Source organism: Misgurnus anguillicaudatus, chromosome 20 (assembly GCF_027580225.2).
Source record: "Misgurnus anguillicaudatus chromosome 20, ASM2758022v2, whole genome shotgun sequence".
Lineage (NCBI taxonomy): Eukaryota > Metazoa > Chordata > Actinopteri > Cypriniformes > Cobitidae > Misgurnus > Misgurnus anguillicaudatus.
In genome coordinates, this window is record NC_073356.2 from 29,086,090 (window position 1) to 29,099,193 (window position 13,104).

The 13,104-nt window shown below is 37.5% G+C and overlaps 1 protein-coding gene across 2 annotated transcripts; it reads right to left on the bottom strand.

Moving 5' to 3' along the window:
- Positions 1-162: 162 nt before the first annotated feature.
- Positions 163-11,199, bottom strand: lipea (lipase, hormone-sensitive a). 2 transcript variants are annotated; one of them, XM_073858454.1, is made up of 11 exons: positions 10,973-11,199; positions 8,270-8,519; positions 7,177-7,461; positions 6,984-7,074; positions 6,653-6,798; positions 4,620-4,805; positions 4,314-4,466; positions 4,059-4,203; positions 2,178-2,406; positions 1,641-2,001; positions 163-1,568 (listed from the first exon to the last, which is right to left on the bottom strand). In XM_073858454.1, the coding sequence occupies exons 2-11, from the start codon at positions 8,507-8,509 to the stop codon at positions 1,338-1,340; spliced, it is 2,067 nt and encodes a 688-aa protein (XP_073714555.1). In that variant the 5' UTR covers positions 8,510-8,519; positions 10,973-11,199; the 3' UTR covers positions 163-1,337. The 2 variants fall into 2 exon arrangements, with proteins under 2 accessions (XP_073714555.1, XP_073714554.1); XM_073858453.1 differs by having other exon boundaries at positions 10,962-11,198.
- Positions 11,200-13,104: the final 1,905 nt, after the last annotated feature.

The following is a 13,104-nucleotide window of genomic DNA, read 5'->3' on the forward strand; positions in this document are numbered from 1 at the left end:
CAAAACCCCACAATAATTTGTAATAGCTGTTTGTTATGTTTGGTCTAAAACCATTGGTGTTATATCAAAGTAAAAATGTCACTTTGAAAAAAATGACATTAGGCATCAAAATTCAAACCTTAACTCCAATTGAAATGAAAGACCAATAAACAGCACTGGACACAAAGAAGCTTTAATAACGGCAAAAGATTATTTATTATAGCATGTGTCAATTCTGAAACACAAAATATAGAATATCTTTGAAGCAATGTGACAAAAACACACATCAACTTGTTCATACTTTAATAAGGTCATGTTTTTAAAACAATTTTTAGACCTAAATGTTAAATGTACTTCATGGTAACAAGAACTAGTAACCAGTCAGTTTAAATGTTTTTTTTGTGTCGATGCTAAAGCAAAAAAGAAACAAACATTAAGCACAAGTTTCTTGTGCATCTCCCAAGTCTTGTTTAAAAAGTCGTGAGGTAAAGTGTTAAACACAAAGGCAGCACACAAATATCACTTGCAAACATCTAAAATTGAAGAGTTTCGTTGCAAAACGAGATAACCACCGTTTTTTTTTTAATTGTTCAGAAATCTCGTTTTTAGGTTGTGCGTTCCAATTAATTTCAATGCAACTGCAGTTGGTTTGTTTTGATTTAAACCTTCATAACTTAAAAAATACAGCTAAGTAGCACCATAAAACAAAATAATAACATGATAACATAATAATAAACATGTTTGGATAAAAATGTTAAAAAATTGATTTATCTCGTTTGGCAACAAAACTCTTCATTTATAAATCCATCATACGCTACCTACAGCTGAACCCAAATCATTTTTATTTTTTTAGCTAAATAGTTAAAAAACATTAGAACAACCTATGACATACTGTACACAAAAGCCAACAATAGCGTTTCCTTTGGTGTTAATGCTGTTAAGTTGTAGTTTAAATAGATTTTATTGCTTGAGTAGAGGCACGATGGTGAAATGTTGGTGGAAGCTTAAGACATTCAGTTTGGTCAGTTACAGTGAATGGTCATTACGAATATCTCGTAGTCACTCACTAATGCAAAGCTGCATGTTTCAATACATTTCAACAGAATGTATGTAACAAAACATGAATGCAATACTTTGGTGCAAGTATTTAACAAGTGCAAATGCATGCTTTTTTCCAAGAGTTCAGTTTGATGGATTTAGTGTAGTTTCGAGCTCATACACTATTTAATGTGTGCTAACGACTTATTTTCTTCTGTTTTCTTTAAGTATTTTTGATTAATTTGCCAAAACAAGTTTCATTTATAGTTGTTATAGATGAACCATCAGAGCTTTCCAATGTATTGATATAACCGAATGGTCTAATTAAGACCTGGTTGCCTTTGAGCGGCAGGTAGTTCCTTTAGTAAAACTTCTCGGATTCGTGTCACACATATGTCAGATGCATCCTGGGTATCTTTGGAAAGATGAACTAGACTCAAGAAGCCATGGGGAAGGTCATCAACCACAGTGAGTGTCACTGGCTGGTTTATTTTCCTTAGCTTTTTGGCAAACATCACCGAATCATCTAACAGAGCATCCAAAGCAGAGGCCTAAGAAGAACAATAAACAATTAAACATACGGTTTCAGCATCTACCGATCTTGAAAGGCCTAATCATCTTACCACTATATGTACAGGTGGAAGCCCTTTGAGAAGGCTGTCTGGTGAAAGTAGAGGGGACACAAATGGGTTCTTCATTATTGGTGTGCAAGGTGTCTGCATATCCACCAGACACCTAGACCGGAGCGGTTCAAAGTTTTCTGGATATTCTCTGGATTCCTCTGGCCTGTCTTTGGTGCGTGAAGACGATGCTGGAATCCCATTGGATGACGTGGTGGAAGATGTTGGTCCTTTTTGATCTATTAAAGACTGAAACCAGTCGTTTGCTCTCTGGGTAAAGTTATTAAGCAAATTTACTGTATCCTGTCCCAAAGCAGCCAGGGTGTCCAACTGCTGTGCTGGCTGTATTGACTGACTACCTATGCCAGCAAGAGAGATAGACACATAAAAAATATGAAGGTGTGGCCTTATAAGATATATAGAAGTTAAGCCTATAGAAAGAGTGTAAATTGTAAAATGAAAGCGTTTCCAGTAGGAAACCATGCTATGCATTCAACTTTTGTATCCTACTCAAAACAGTCTAATAATGAAAACATCTCACCAGCATATGCATCGATGCACTTGGAAAGCACGCTGAGAGGCAGCAGAGGGTCAATTAAAGTGAGCAGCCTGGACGGTGATGCATCTATTGTAAGTAGAGTCGCTGGGTACGCAGCCACAATCCCATCGGGTACGCGCACGCCGTGAGACATGGCCTTCATAGAGACGGTTATACACAGGTTGCCACCTGCGCTGTCCCCCGCCAAACACACTCGTTCTGCAGTCGAGCCTGTGCAGCAAGATCAAGACTTAAAAAAGTTCTCAGGCCTGACATGAAAGATGTGATCAGATTGTAAACTGGATTTTTGAGTTTAACTACACCTTTGTTTGCATAGCTAAAACTGACATAATTTGAATGGTTCCTATAATCTGTTAAAGAGTTCAACTAAAACTATATAACTTTAATGTATTAAAGAAACAAATAATGCTAACATGTCCTGTGGTGCTATTTAAAGTGTCAGGGCATGAATCATAGCTTAGCATAATCCATTGAATCTGATTAGACCATTAGCATCTATGAAGATTGTTTACACTTGGTAAGATGTGTTTTCATCGATTGGATAACAAGTGAACGAGAGAGACACATTACGTTTACACGTGGTATTTAAATTCGTCTCTTTTGTCCACATTTGACCGCTTCTGTCCTGAATATTGTGAGGGGGTGGTCTGTTGTGAGACGGTGGGCGAATCTCTCTGCTGTCATTCAAACGCGAGCGGGAGTAATGATGAGTTTATATGGACACGAACTAATATTATGTCGGAGTTCGCTGGTTGTTTAGCAAGTAAACATGCTGCACAGGGTTTTGTACGTGTGTATGTAAGAGCTTTCTCTGAATTTTCAGCGCAATTGATGAAATAGGATCGCGCAACTTTCACACGCTTTCAAAACGAAACTACAGAGATCAGCACTTTAGATTTATCAATTAAAGGCTAAAAATAGCACTGTTCACGCCAGAAGTCAGAAAAGACGTAAAACTTGTGTTTAATACCTCAGATTAGATAAATGGGCAGAGAGAAGGCGGTCGTGTGTGGCTGTTCGAACACATTCAACCACATGCGTTCCGCAACTACAAAAGCGATCCGATCGAAAGTGGTTTCGACTACCTCTGAATGTCATTGAAACTAAGTGGTCGAAAGTGGACGAGCTCAAAACGTTTTGAACACCGTTTACACGTTTAATGCCAAGTGTAAACAGCCTCAAGATCAAAAATAACCAAAGAGTTTAGATATTTTTTCTATTTAAAACTTGACTCTTCTGACTGACGGAAAATTAAAAGTTGCGATTTTCTAGGCCGATGTGGCTAGGAAATATACTCTCATTCTGGTGTAATAATCAAGGGCTTTGCTGCAGTACCATGGCTGCAGCAGGCGCAATAATATTACGCAGCGCCCGAAATGGTATAATAGCGCCTGAATAATATAACTTTCAAAAGCAGGGGACTATTTTCGTGCAGTGTGTAATATCACTGCGCCTGCTGCAGCCATGTTACGGCAGCAAAGTCCTTATTACGCCAGTTTGAGAGTATAGTTCCTAGCCATATCGGCCTAGAAAATCGCAACTTTTAATTTTCTGTCTGTCTTAGTACACAATGTAACTACAGAAGAGTCCAGTTTTTAATAGGAAAAATATAAAAACTCTTTGGTTATTTTGAGTGCGATGCTACTGGTCTAATCAGATTCAATGGATTGTGCTAAGCTATGCTAAAAGTGGTACCCCCAGACCCGGAGATCGGCTGAATGGATTCCAAAACGGTAAAAATCAAATGTTAAACTCTAGGGGAGCGCATTTTTAAAAAAGGTGGAGTGTCTCTTTAAGGGTATAAGGAGCTATTTAGGACACAGCATGTATCTGTGTTTATTTGAAGGGTGTGCTATACAAACCTAACAAGTGGCAGTTCTTCAAAGCCCAGCAGTAGGCGTAAAAACACTCCTCTAGAGCGCGGGGGAACGGGGCTTCTGGAGCCAAAGAGTAATCCACTGAGAGAATAGGCACATTCAGATCCTTTGACCAGCTCTTTAGGTAATTCTACAACAGGGACAAAAACAACAAACAGGTTTAGCGAATGAAAAAATAAAACATTCATGATAAACTGAGTTAAGATGATTTGAGCAAGTAAATATATATATCAGGTGCACCTCATGTGATTTTGAAGTTTGTGCAACAAAGCCTCCTCCATGGAAGTGTATGACCAGGTATGGAGAGAGAGGAGCTGCCTCACGATTGAAAGCTAAAGGTAGAGATAACTGAGGCCCCTGAGGTCGAGAAAATGCCAACAGTTCTGCGTTGTCCTAAGGAAAAGTATGAAACATGGAGGAAATTTAAGTGGTGAATGTTCGGACGTTAGTGAAAACATTTCTTGACTGCTTTGTAAACATCTATATGAGCAATAAGATATCTATTAGAAAGTTTTTTCTAATTTCTGTTCAATAAAACACTCTTACCTGTCCCTGGCGGAGTGTGTGTGAGACCAGGCGCATGTTAACTGGCCCCGGGCCCCAATGTGCAACTGGGGGAGGCACAGAAACTGAAAGACTGGGGTCAGAGGCGAGTGGCAAACTCAAAGTTTCAGCAGGCACAGTAAATGTGAGATTCACCTGCACCACACTGGAAGCAATTCTGCTTAAACCCTTTACAGAAAAGAGGAAAAAGAAAACAAGATCATCATTTAAAGAATTTTTACACCTGAATATGAAAATTCTCTCATAATTTATGATGATGCCATCCCAGATGTATATGACTAGGGTTGGGTATCGTTTGAATTTGAACGATTCCGATTCCAATTCCGATTCCTAACGATTCTCGATTCCGATTCTTTTAAGAGGCAGGGTCAAAAATGTTTAGGGTGTTTTAAATGAGCTAGCTAACCAATGGTCTTTCTGAAGGAAATAGTCTGACCTTCTCTATCAATTTTAATTTTATAAACTTTTGACTTTTTATGAACTTTACTATTAATTTCTCACATGGCTGTTTTCAACTACAATATAAATATCAAATCTATGAACTTGAATATAAATATTATAAATTATGAATATATTTTTACAGGGGTACACTTTCCTCAAGAGAGCTATATTTTTGAAAACCTCATGAAAACACATTTACACATGAGTGTATGATGCTGCTGCAGGTACTTGAACATGTTACCTTGCTACCACTGATGGGCTAACTAACATTCGCACTCTTAGCTCATAAATTGTCTATGAAAATACATGGGCTAATTTGTTAGCTCAATGTTGGCACAAGGCATTTTTTTCAGGGCTCGCAAAATCGCTAGCCCGACGTCCCGGGGCTATTGCGAATTCCTGTAGGGTTATCAAAATGCATCTTCGCTCTATCATAGGAAAAATATTTTAATGTTTTTGCATTCTCTCAGATTTTGTTAGGTAGTATGTACGGCGTCGTTTTGTCAGTCATTACTATCCTCACGTAACAAGAAGTGAAACTGAAAGCATAATTAAACCCATTATTCCTTTCGTGTTCACGTCTGAGATGCGCACTCCTCTGCATCCCGGGTCCACTCTTCACAAGTACGCGCTTGTTCTTGTGCTCAGCAAAAAGCGCGAACTCAAGTAATTTAAAAATAATAAGTCCTTTTGTTTTCAGAGACTAACATTGTTTTAGCGTTTCTTTTTTTCTACCAGGGATTTTGAAATTTATTGTATAGAAAGTGTCTTCTACAATACAGGCAGGCAGGCACAGTCAGGTATTATTAAAGATAAGCTAGTTGGACCTTTTTGGGTTGAAAATGGAAATAAAAAACAACTCTCAGACTTACTGACAATTTTTAGAAGACACTTTCTTCAAGCAGTGGTACAGGAAAAAGTTTGCATCTTTCATGAAGACTTTTTTATGCAAGACAACGCTCCATCACATACATCACAAGTACTCCACTGCATAGCTGGCCAGTAAAGGCCTTAGAGTATAAAAATTAATGCCATGGCCCCCTTCTTCACCTGACTTAAACCCTATTGAGAACTTTTGAGCCCTTCTTAAGCAGGACATTTACAGTGAAGGTAAACCGTACACCTCTCTGAACAGTGTCTGGGAGGCTGTGGTTGTGGCTGCACAAAATGTTGGTTCAGATCAGATCAAGAAACTGACTGAATCCGTGAATGGAAGGCTTGTTACTGTTATCGAAAAGAAGGGTGGCTATATTGGAGTTTATATATTTTCTTATTTTCTTTTTTTTTATTAAATGTTTATTTGTAAATGTAGAGTTTGTTTATTATTCTCACTTTAACAGGTGAAAAAAAACAAGTGAGATGGTAAAATCTTTGTTTTTCATTTAGTTGCCTAATAATTCTGCACACTAATAGTTGCCTAATAATGATGTACATAGAAAAATGTTCAGGTTTGAGGGTTTGTTAACATTTTGAATTGAGCAAGAGCACTTTAGTTGTACAATAACAAAAGTAATCCTCAAAAATACAACTTGCCTAATAATTCTGCACACGGTGTATGCTTGTACAATACTTACTGATAATAACTCTGTCTCAGTAAGATTCCAAAAGGTTTTCCAAAACTGCATGTCTAAATTTTGAGTGATGCGTTCGAACTCCGCCCCTCTCAAATCAGGGTTCATCAAATATTTGCCAGATGTAAATACAGAGAGAGCAGCTATGCCTGTGTAGTAAACAGACAGAATTGGACTTATCCGGTTCATGTAGCTCAACCAATATATCATTGTGTTAGCAAAGGTTCCCATGGAACCCATCAACTGATAAGTTACTGTAAAGTATGAATCATCAAGTCCTAAAAATATGTCTGGAATCTGACCCAGTTTCCCAATGCTTATCCATTACACTGACCTACTCCGGTCTGCTGTTTCTTGTAGTTCTCACCCAATGACACCATACTGATGACCACGGTCTGCAGAAAAGGCCTTAGAGAAGGGGCAAACTTGGGAAAAAGAAACAGAGGCTGACTGTATGTTTCTGAAAACGAATACTACAGACCGCACGCACTAGAGAAGTAACAAAATGTGACATGTGATCATCTTACCTGGAAGCCCAAGCAGCGGCCGTAGAAACAAGCCTTGTGCATGGAGATGTATTCTTGCACAAACTTTTCACTCAGCCCACCTTTCTCATGTGAATAGAGCTGCCCGTGGGCATTGTCATTTAGTAATACCTGTGCCAGGTAAAGCAACGCCCGCAGCTGACACAGGGCACTACAGTACGCCTCTATTTCTGCTACATTATGCTCCATTCGAAAAAATGGCCCATTGCAGTTTGAAGCAATATAACGGGCTTTTTGGATGATGTGGAGGGTGCAGGAATGTACTACCTACAGAATGAAAAACACAGAAACAAGAAGGAACAGTCAGTTTTTATTCACCCATAACCCGTATGACTTTCCATATCATGTGAAACAGCTGAAAATATCAAATTTATAATATTCTGGCAATCCTTTTCAGAAAAAAGGTACAAAAGCTGTCACTGGGGCAGTACCCTTTCAAAAAGAACCAGAACCTTTGTACCCAAGGGGTGCATATACCTGAAAGGTTCATGTTGGTGCCTCAAAGGTACCTAAATTAAAGCAACACTATGTAGTTTTTTTACCTTTAAAAAAGTCTCTAAAATTATTTCAGTGATAGAACAACTTTTAACTGGACAAATTATACTGTTGCTGCAACCTGAGCAGCCTCCTAGCTGCTACAAGCACACTCTGAAAGTGGCGGTGGAGGGTAGAGCACACAGCCCCGCCCCTCCCCCTGCCTGCAGAAGAGTGTCTGATACCAGGTACTGTTGCGCTTTTCAACCACATGGGGGAGCTGTGAGTCATTTTTACATGGAAACTACATAGTGTTGCTTTAAGACATTTTAACGGAGTACCAAACCAATGACAGCATTCACTTTTATTATACAGAAAAAGTGGCAAGAGTATTTACTTTTTGTGTTTCACAAAAGTAAAAAGTCATGTTCAGTTAAGTTCATGTAAGATTTCAGACCATATTAAGGTGTTTAATACTATATTACTAAACTAAACACTATATAATAACCATGATAATAAAATATATTTTTGACTTGGAATAATTAGCATGCAACCCATCAAATGCTAAAACAAAATGCTCTTATAAATCATAAGCAGTAACCTTGACTAAGGACCGATATCCATTGCCGGGGGTGTCGGCGTCCAAGTCAAAATGGTGATATACAGAAGTAAAGCCAGTGACCAAGGGTTTCATAGCATGGCCGTGTTCCTGAATCTGCCTCATCAACCCCAACAGACGATTGGCGTGGTCACCAAGTGAAGAATTGGGGGATTCGTTAAGAGCTGAGATCACATCTGAACATGCTGTCTGCAATGCTCCGAATACCTCCTTATGGTCCATGTCTGAGAAGCTGACAGAGGAAAAAACAGAAAGGTTTAAAAATGTTCACTGGTTATGACAATTGTCAGACAACACTGCCTTCAGAGTTGGGCTGACACAATAATTTAATAATCGTCTCATTGTGATTGTTTGACCTCATCGTGATGATTTCAGATCACCGCAATGATTGCACATCTATTTAAAAAACACAAGGGGGAGCTGCAGCGCCTCTATTTACGAGACTGTATCAGATGGTGCTTCTTAACTGACAGTGTAAAACAATTTAAAGAAATGCTGCAAAACTTTGATTCGCAAATAAAACATAAATTTCCAAAACAGCAATTCCAAATTTAGGGAAGTGAAGGATGCTATTCTTAAGGATGGGTAAGGAATTCGTTTTTTGCAGCCACTACAGACATATGTTCCAGTACTAATATGACCTTTTATTTATGGCTAATATTTAAGTCCTGTTCTGGTATAGACGGTTTCATCGGACGCACGTGCGCTGACGCGATACACGTCTGGATCCGAACTTTACTTCCGGTTTTGTTTTTTTTAACGGTCTGACTAGTTGCTAAACTGATCCCTTGAACAAATGCATCGTTGAAAATAACGAATGTTTTGGTTTCCTAGGTAATCTATGTGTTGTTTTTTGCTTGTTACTGTATATAAATAAACTACGTTTAACGAACCTTGTTGTTATTTATTCTTAGCGGAGTTTACCGGAAGTTACGTGCGGATCACGACAGCCGCTTGTTTATGTTGTTACTGCTGAAACCGTCTATAGTCAGTTTATTTTGTTTGCATTTTTATTTTAATTTATTTTTCTGACACTTTATTGTTTTTTTTCTCATGAAGAATTTTCAGTTTTTTAAAGATATATTCATTAAATAATTACTTTAAAATATGTGTTATGTGTATTAATATTTACTGCCAGGTAAACCTTGCAAAAGATTTTATTTGAATAATCACAAAAATGAACAAACAAAACATTTATGAAAATTAAATGTAAAAGCAATAAGACAGACAATTAATCGTCATAATCGTCAAAGCCCTAAACAGGCAAAGACACAAAACATAAAAAATACAACAAAGAACAAAACTCTGTTTGACAATACCCACACAATCTAATGAATATAAACTATTGTGTTCTCGAGAGAGCGCAGAGACTGGCAAATACTGCCCGCTTGTGCACATTCCTACAGCATCTGTGCCCCTGCGTCAAACGGTCAGAAGTACTCAGAAACTGCTGAAAATATGCCCCTAAATTATATTTGCTGGTTTGATGTGTGACGGATTGCAGGGAAACGTCACATTTTCTAAAAGGACTGGATTATCCTCTCCTATAATTGCTGGAATGGGAATTCTGCACAACGGTCCCATGAAGTGCAACTAGATTTCATACAACTACATAAAAGACTCGCTTTATAATTAGATACAGTAGCAAATAGGTTGTGACCCGTAATTTGTAAATTAAAACAGCCGCTTTGCCCCAGGATGAAACCAGGGGTTTAGGTTCAGTCGGCCTGCCATTGTCAACCTTTAGTCTCTGTTGGAGAAAACAATCATTGATGATCAATGATCATCTAAAGCCCTCTTGAACTTTGAACTGTCCTCCACATAAAGGAAATACTTTGGTCAATCCATACAACAGCACTACATTTACATTTATTTAAATGGAAGGCGCTTTAATCCACAGTTCAGTCAATGAACATCTTTATCATCATTACATGCATTCCCTGGGTTTCGAACCCACAACCTTTGCCCTGTCAATGCAATGCTCTACCAATTGACCTATAGTACAATAGCACATATTATACGTACATATTATGTTTATATACATATCTAATAATATGTATAATATTATAATGCATTATTGAATGTAATTATAGTATAGCTTATACAGAATTCCTAATATTAGATATAGGATTACGTACATTATTAGATTTAAGACTACAGCTAATGCAATAGGACATATACTAATACTACGTATATACTAATACTACAATACCACAGGAAGGCAAGAAATCCCACACGAAAAACACTTTTTTGTAAGGTATAATTGTAAAAACTACTATATATGTCCTATATAATATAACTAAGGCCTGGTCATTGATTAATCTATCTTATACCCTGTCTGGGAAACTGAACCTATAAATAATACAAAATGTTATCGTTTATAGTATTGTTAAATTGTATCAAATACTGTAGTATACTTTTATATTTACTACGATTCAAAAACACAACAGTATGTAGACATTTCCTATAGGTGCACCACAGTATTTTTCACGTTGGAGGGATCTGGCAACCCACTTTGAGCGACGCAGCACTTGTCAAGCACTTGATATGTTGCTCACTACGTTCATGCGATGATATCGAAACCACGAGAGGTTTTGAACCGTGACCTCTTATACGCAATGCAGTGTCATTAGCCAAGCGCTCCCCAGAAAGTTTCACCTAAGCAAAAACTTACCTGTCACTTACTAAGTCCAACGCGCGCAGGTTGCGACCGAACTCCGATAAACCGCCGACAACACAACCGCATATCGAGCAGATTGCCGATTATCACCACTCACAGTCGTGCATTTTTCTCCGTAAACATAGCTTTGTGATGGAGCACATCTTGTGTCTTCGCTGAAACTTGCCTGCCTGTTTGTCCTCTTCCGTGCCTGACGAAGTGTTTTCGACTTTATGCGGCGCTGCGCATATTGGTACTAGTAGGACATCAAAGTATCGCGAGAACAATTCGAAAGCTGAGCCATCGACTTGCTCTCGCGTTACTTCGATGTCCTATGCTAATCAGTCGGCGGAGCGTCGCATGAAATCGAAAGCACATAGGCTGTGTTCGATATCGGCCCATATATCCTTGTTCACTGTTCCCTACATTGCTTGACTCAGCGCACCCGAAAGAGTGAACGAGAGAGAGTGGATTCGGACACCGAGGACGCTGGGGGGACTGTGGGCGCCATCTCGTGTCGAAACGAGGACATTTATTCGGCGCAAGCGGCAAGACAGTGCGTCGTGGGATTGAAAGAATGTACGCTGTCCGGACGGTACTAAAAATGGTTGTTCTCTCGAAAAGTGTACTTTATAGTGTGTGTGGGGGGAGCTGATGTAAACGTGATGTTAAAATAGACTCTATGTGCTTCATGTTTATAAAATAGTAAAACTTTTTTGTTATTAATGCATTATGAAGTTCAAAACAATCATGGATGACATAAATACAAAAAATTTTAACGTTGGAGAAGAAGGAAACCATTCAACAATAAAGACAAAGCAATTCATTAATATTTGTTAGTGTCATAACTAAATAATAAAGGTAAAAAAAGAATGTACATTTATGAATATAATATTTTGCCAATAAAATACATAGCCTACGTTGCCTATATTTGGTTTACAATGAGAGAAATAACAAAATATATCACACACAGTCAAATCAATGAATTATAAAGACTTTATTTGTGGTTTTATTTTTGCTGTGAGGTAGACAATCTGACAATGCCCTCTGCTGGTCAAACAGGAAACTGCCCATAGGTGATATTCATTTAAATTTTAAAAGGTATACAAACAACTTAATAGTTTTTTTTAAGCTAATTTGTGCAAATTGGTTGGTAAAATTGTCTAAATTTTATATAGTGATTTTTTGTTGTATCCTTTTTTTTGAAGCAGCTTACAGAAAAGAAGACGAAAAAAAAACCCTCAGAAAATGGGGAAATAATTAAATACATTAAATTCCCTGAAAAGAGGAATTTATGGTTAATAATTTCATAATTACACCATTCGAATTTACAAAAATAGCAAATTAAAAATGTTTCTGTTTCTTCTATTTATTAATTTTACTACTTATTCTGGAAAAATATCTGCCTTTATTCGACCAGTAAAGTTTATTCTTATCACTTTTAACATTATCTTTAAAGGTGCAGCTTAAAGTTTGCGCTATATAACACACATTTGGTTACGTTCTTTTTGTTTAAACTTACACTTGAAATTTCTCAACACAATAGTTTTAACATCTCTGTTAAATACAGTTTCTAAAACCTTATCATTAAAAAAAAACAGTTCTCAAAATTTCTAAAAATCAAAATGTGATATTTAGGCAAAATTATTTTGTTCCCACTTGACTAAAGTTTTGTACAATTAAATGATTATTACTGTTATTTTTATTATTTTCTTATCTTTATTCTCACTTATTCCTGAAATTATTTTGCTGTAGGACCAGTAAAGTTGAATCTTTTCTTGTTTATCCCTCTCATTTCTTCAAATCAGCAGCCTTCAATTTCTTTGCGTTAACTTCTTAACCTTAAACACTTTGTCTGGATACTTTTCTATTTAAAATAGTTCTCAGATTAATTTTTAATACTTATCCAGATCATGAACATACATTAGAGATCAGATTTCCTCAAAGGGAGTGTCTGATTTCACGTGTACATGCATACAGGGTGGTGTCACCCTGAAATCAGGCTCTGATGTTCAGTCATGAGTCAGCGGAAGGCCAATTCGGGGAAAACTGAGATATGGGTATTGATACTGACAACCTTTAATGTGTTGCTCTTGATTCTCATGATGAAGTATCGAAACATACAGCTGTACTGCTGGATAACCTCACCATAAATATA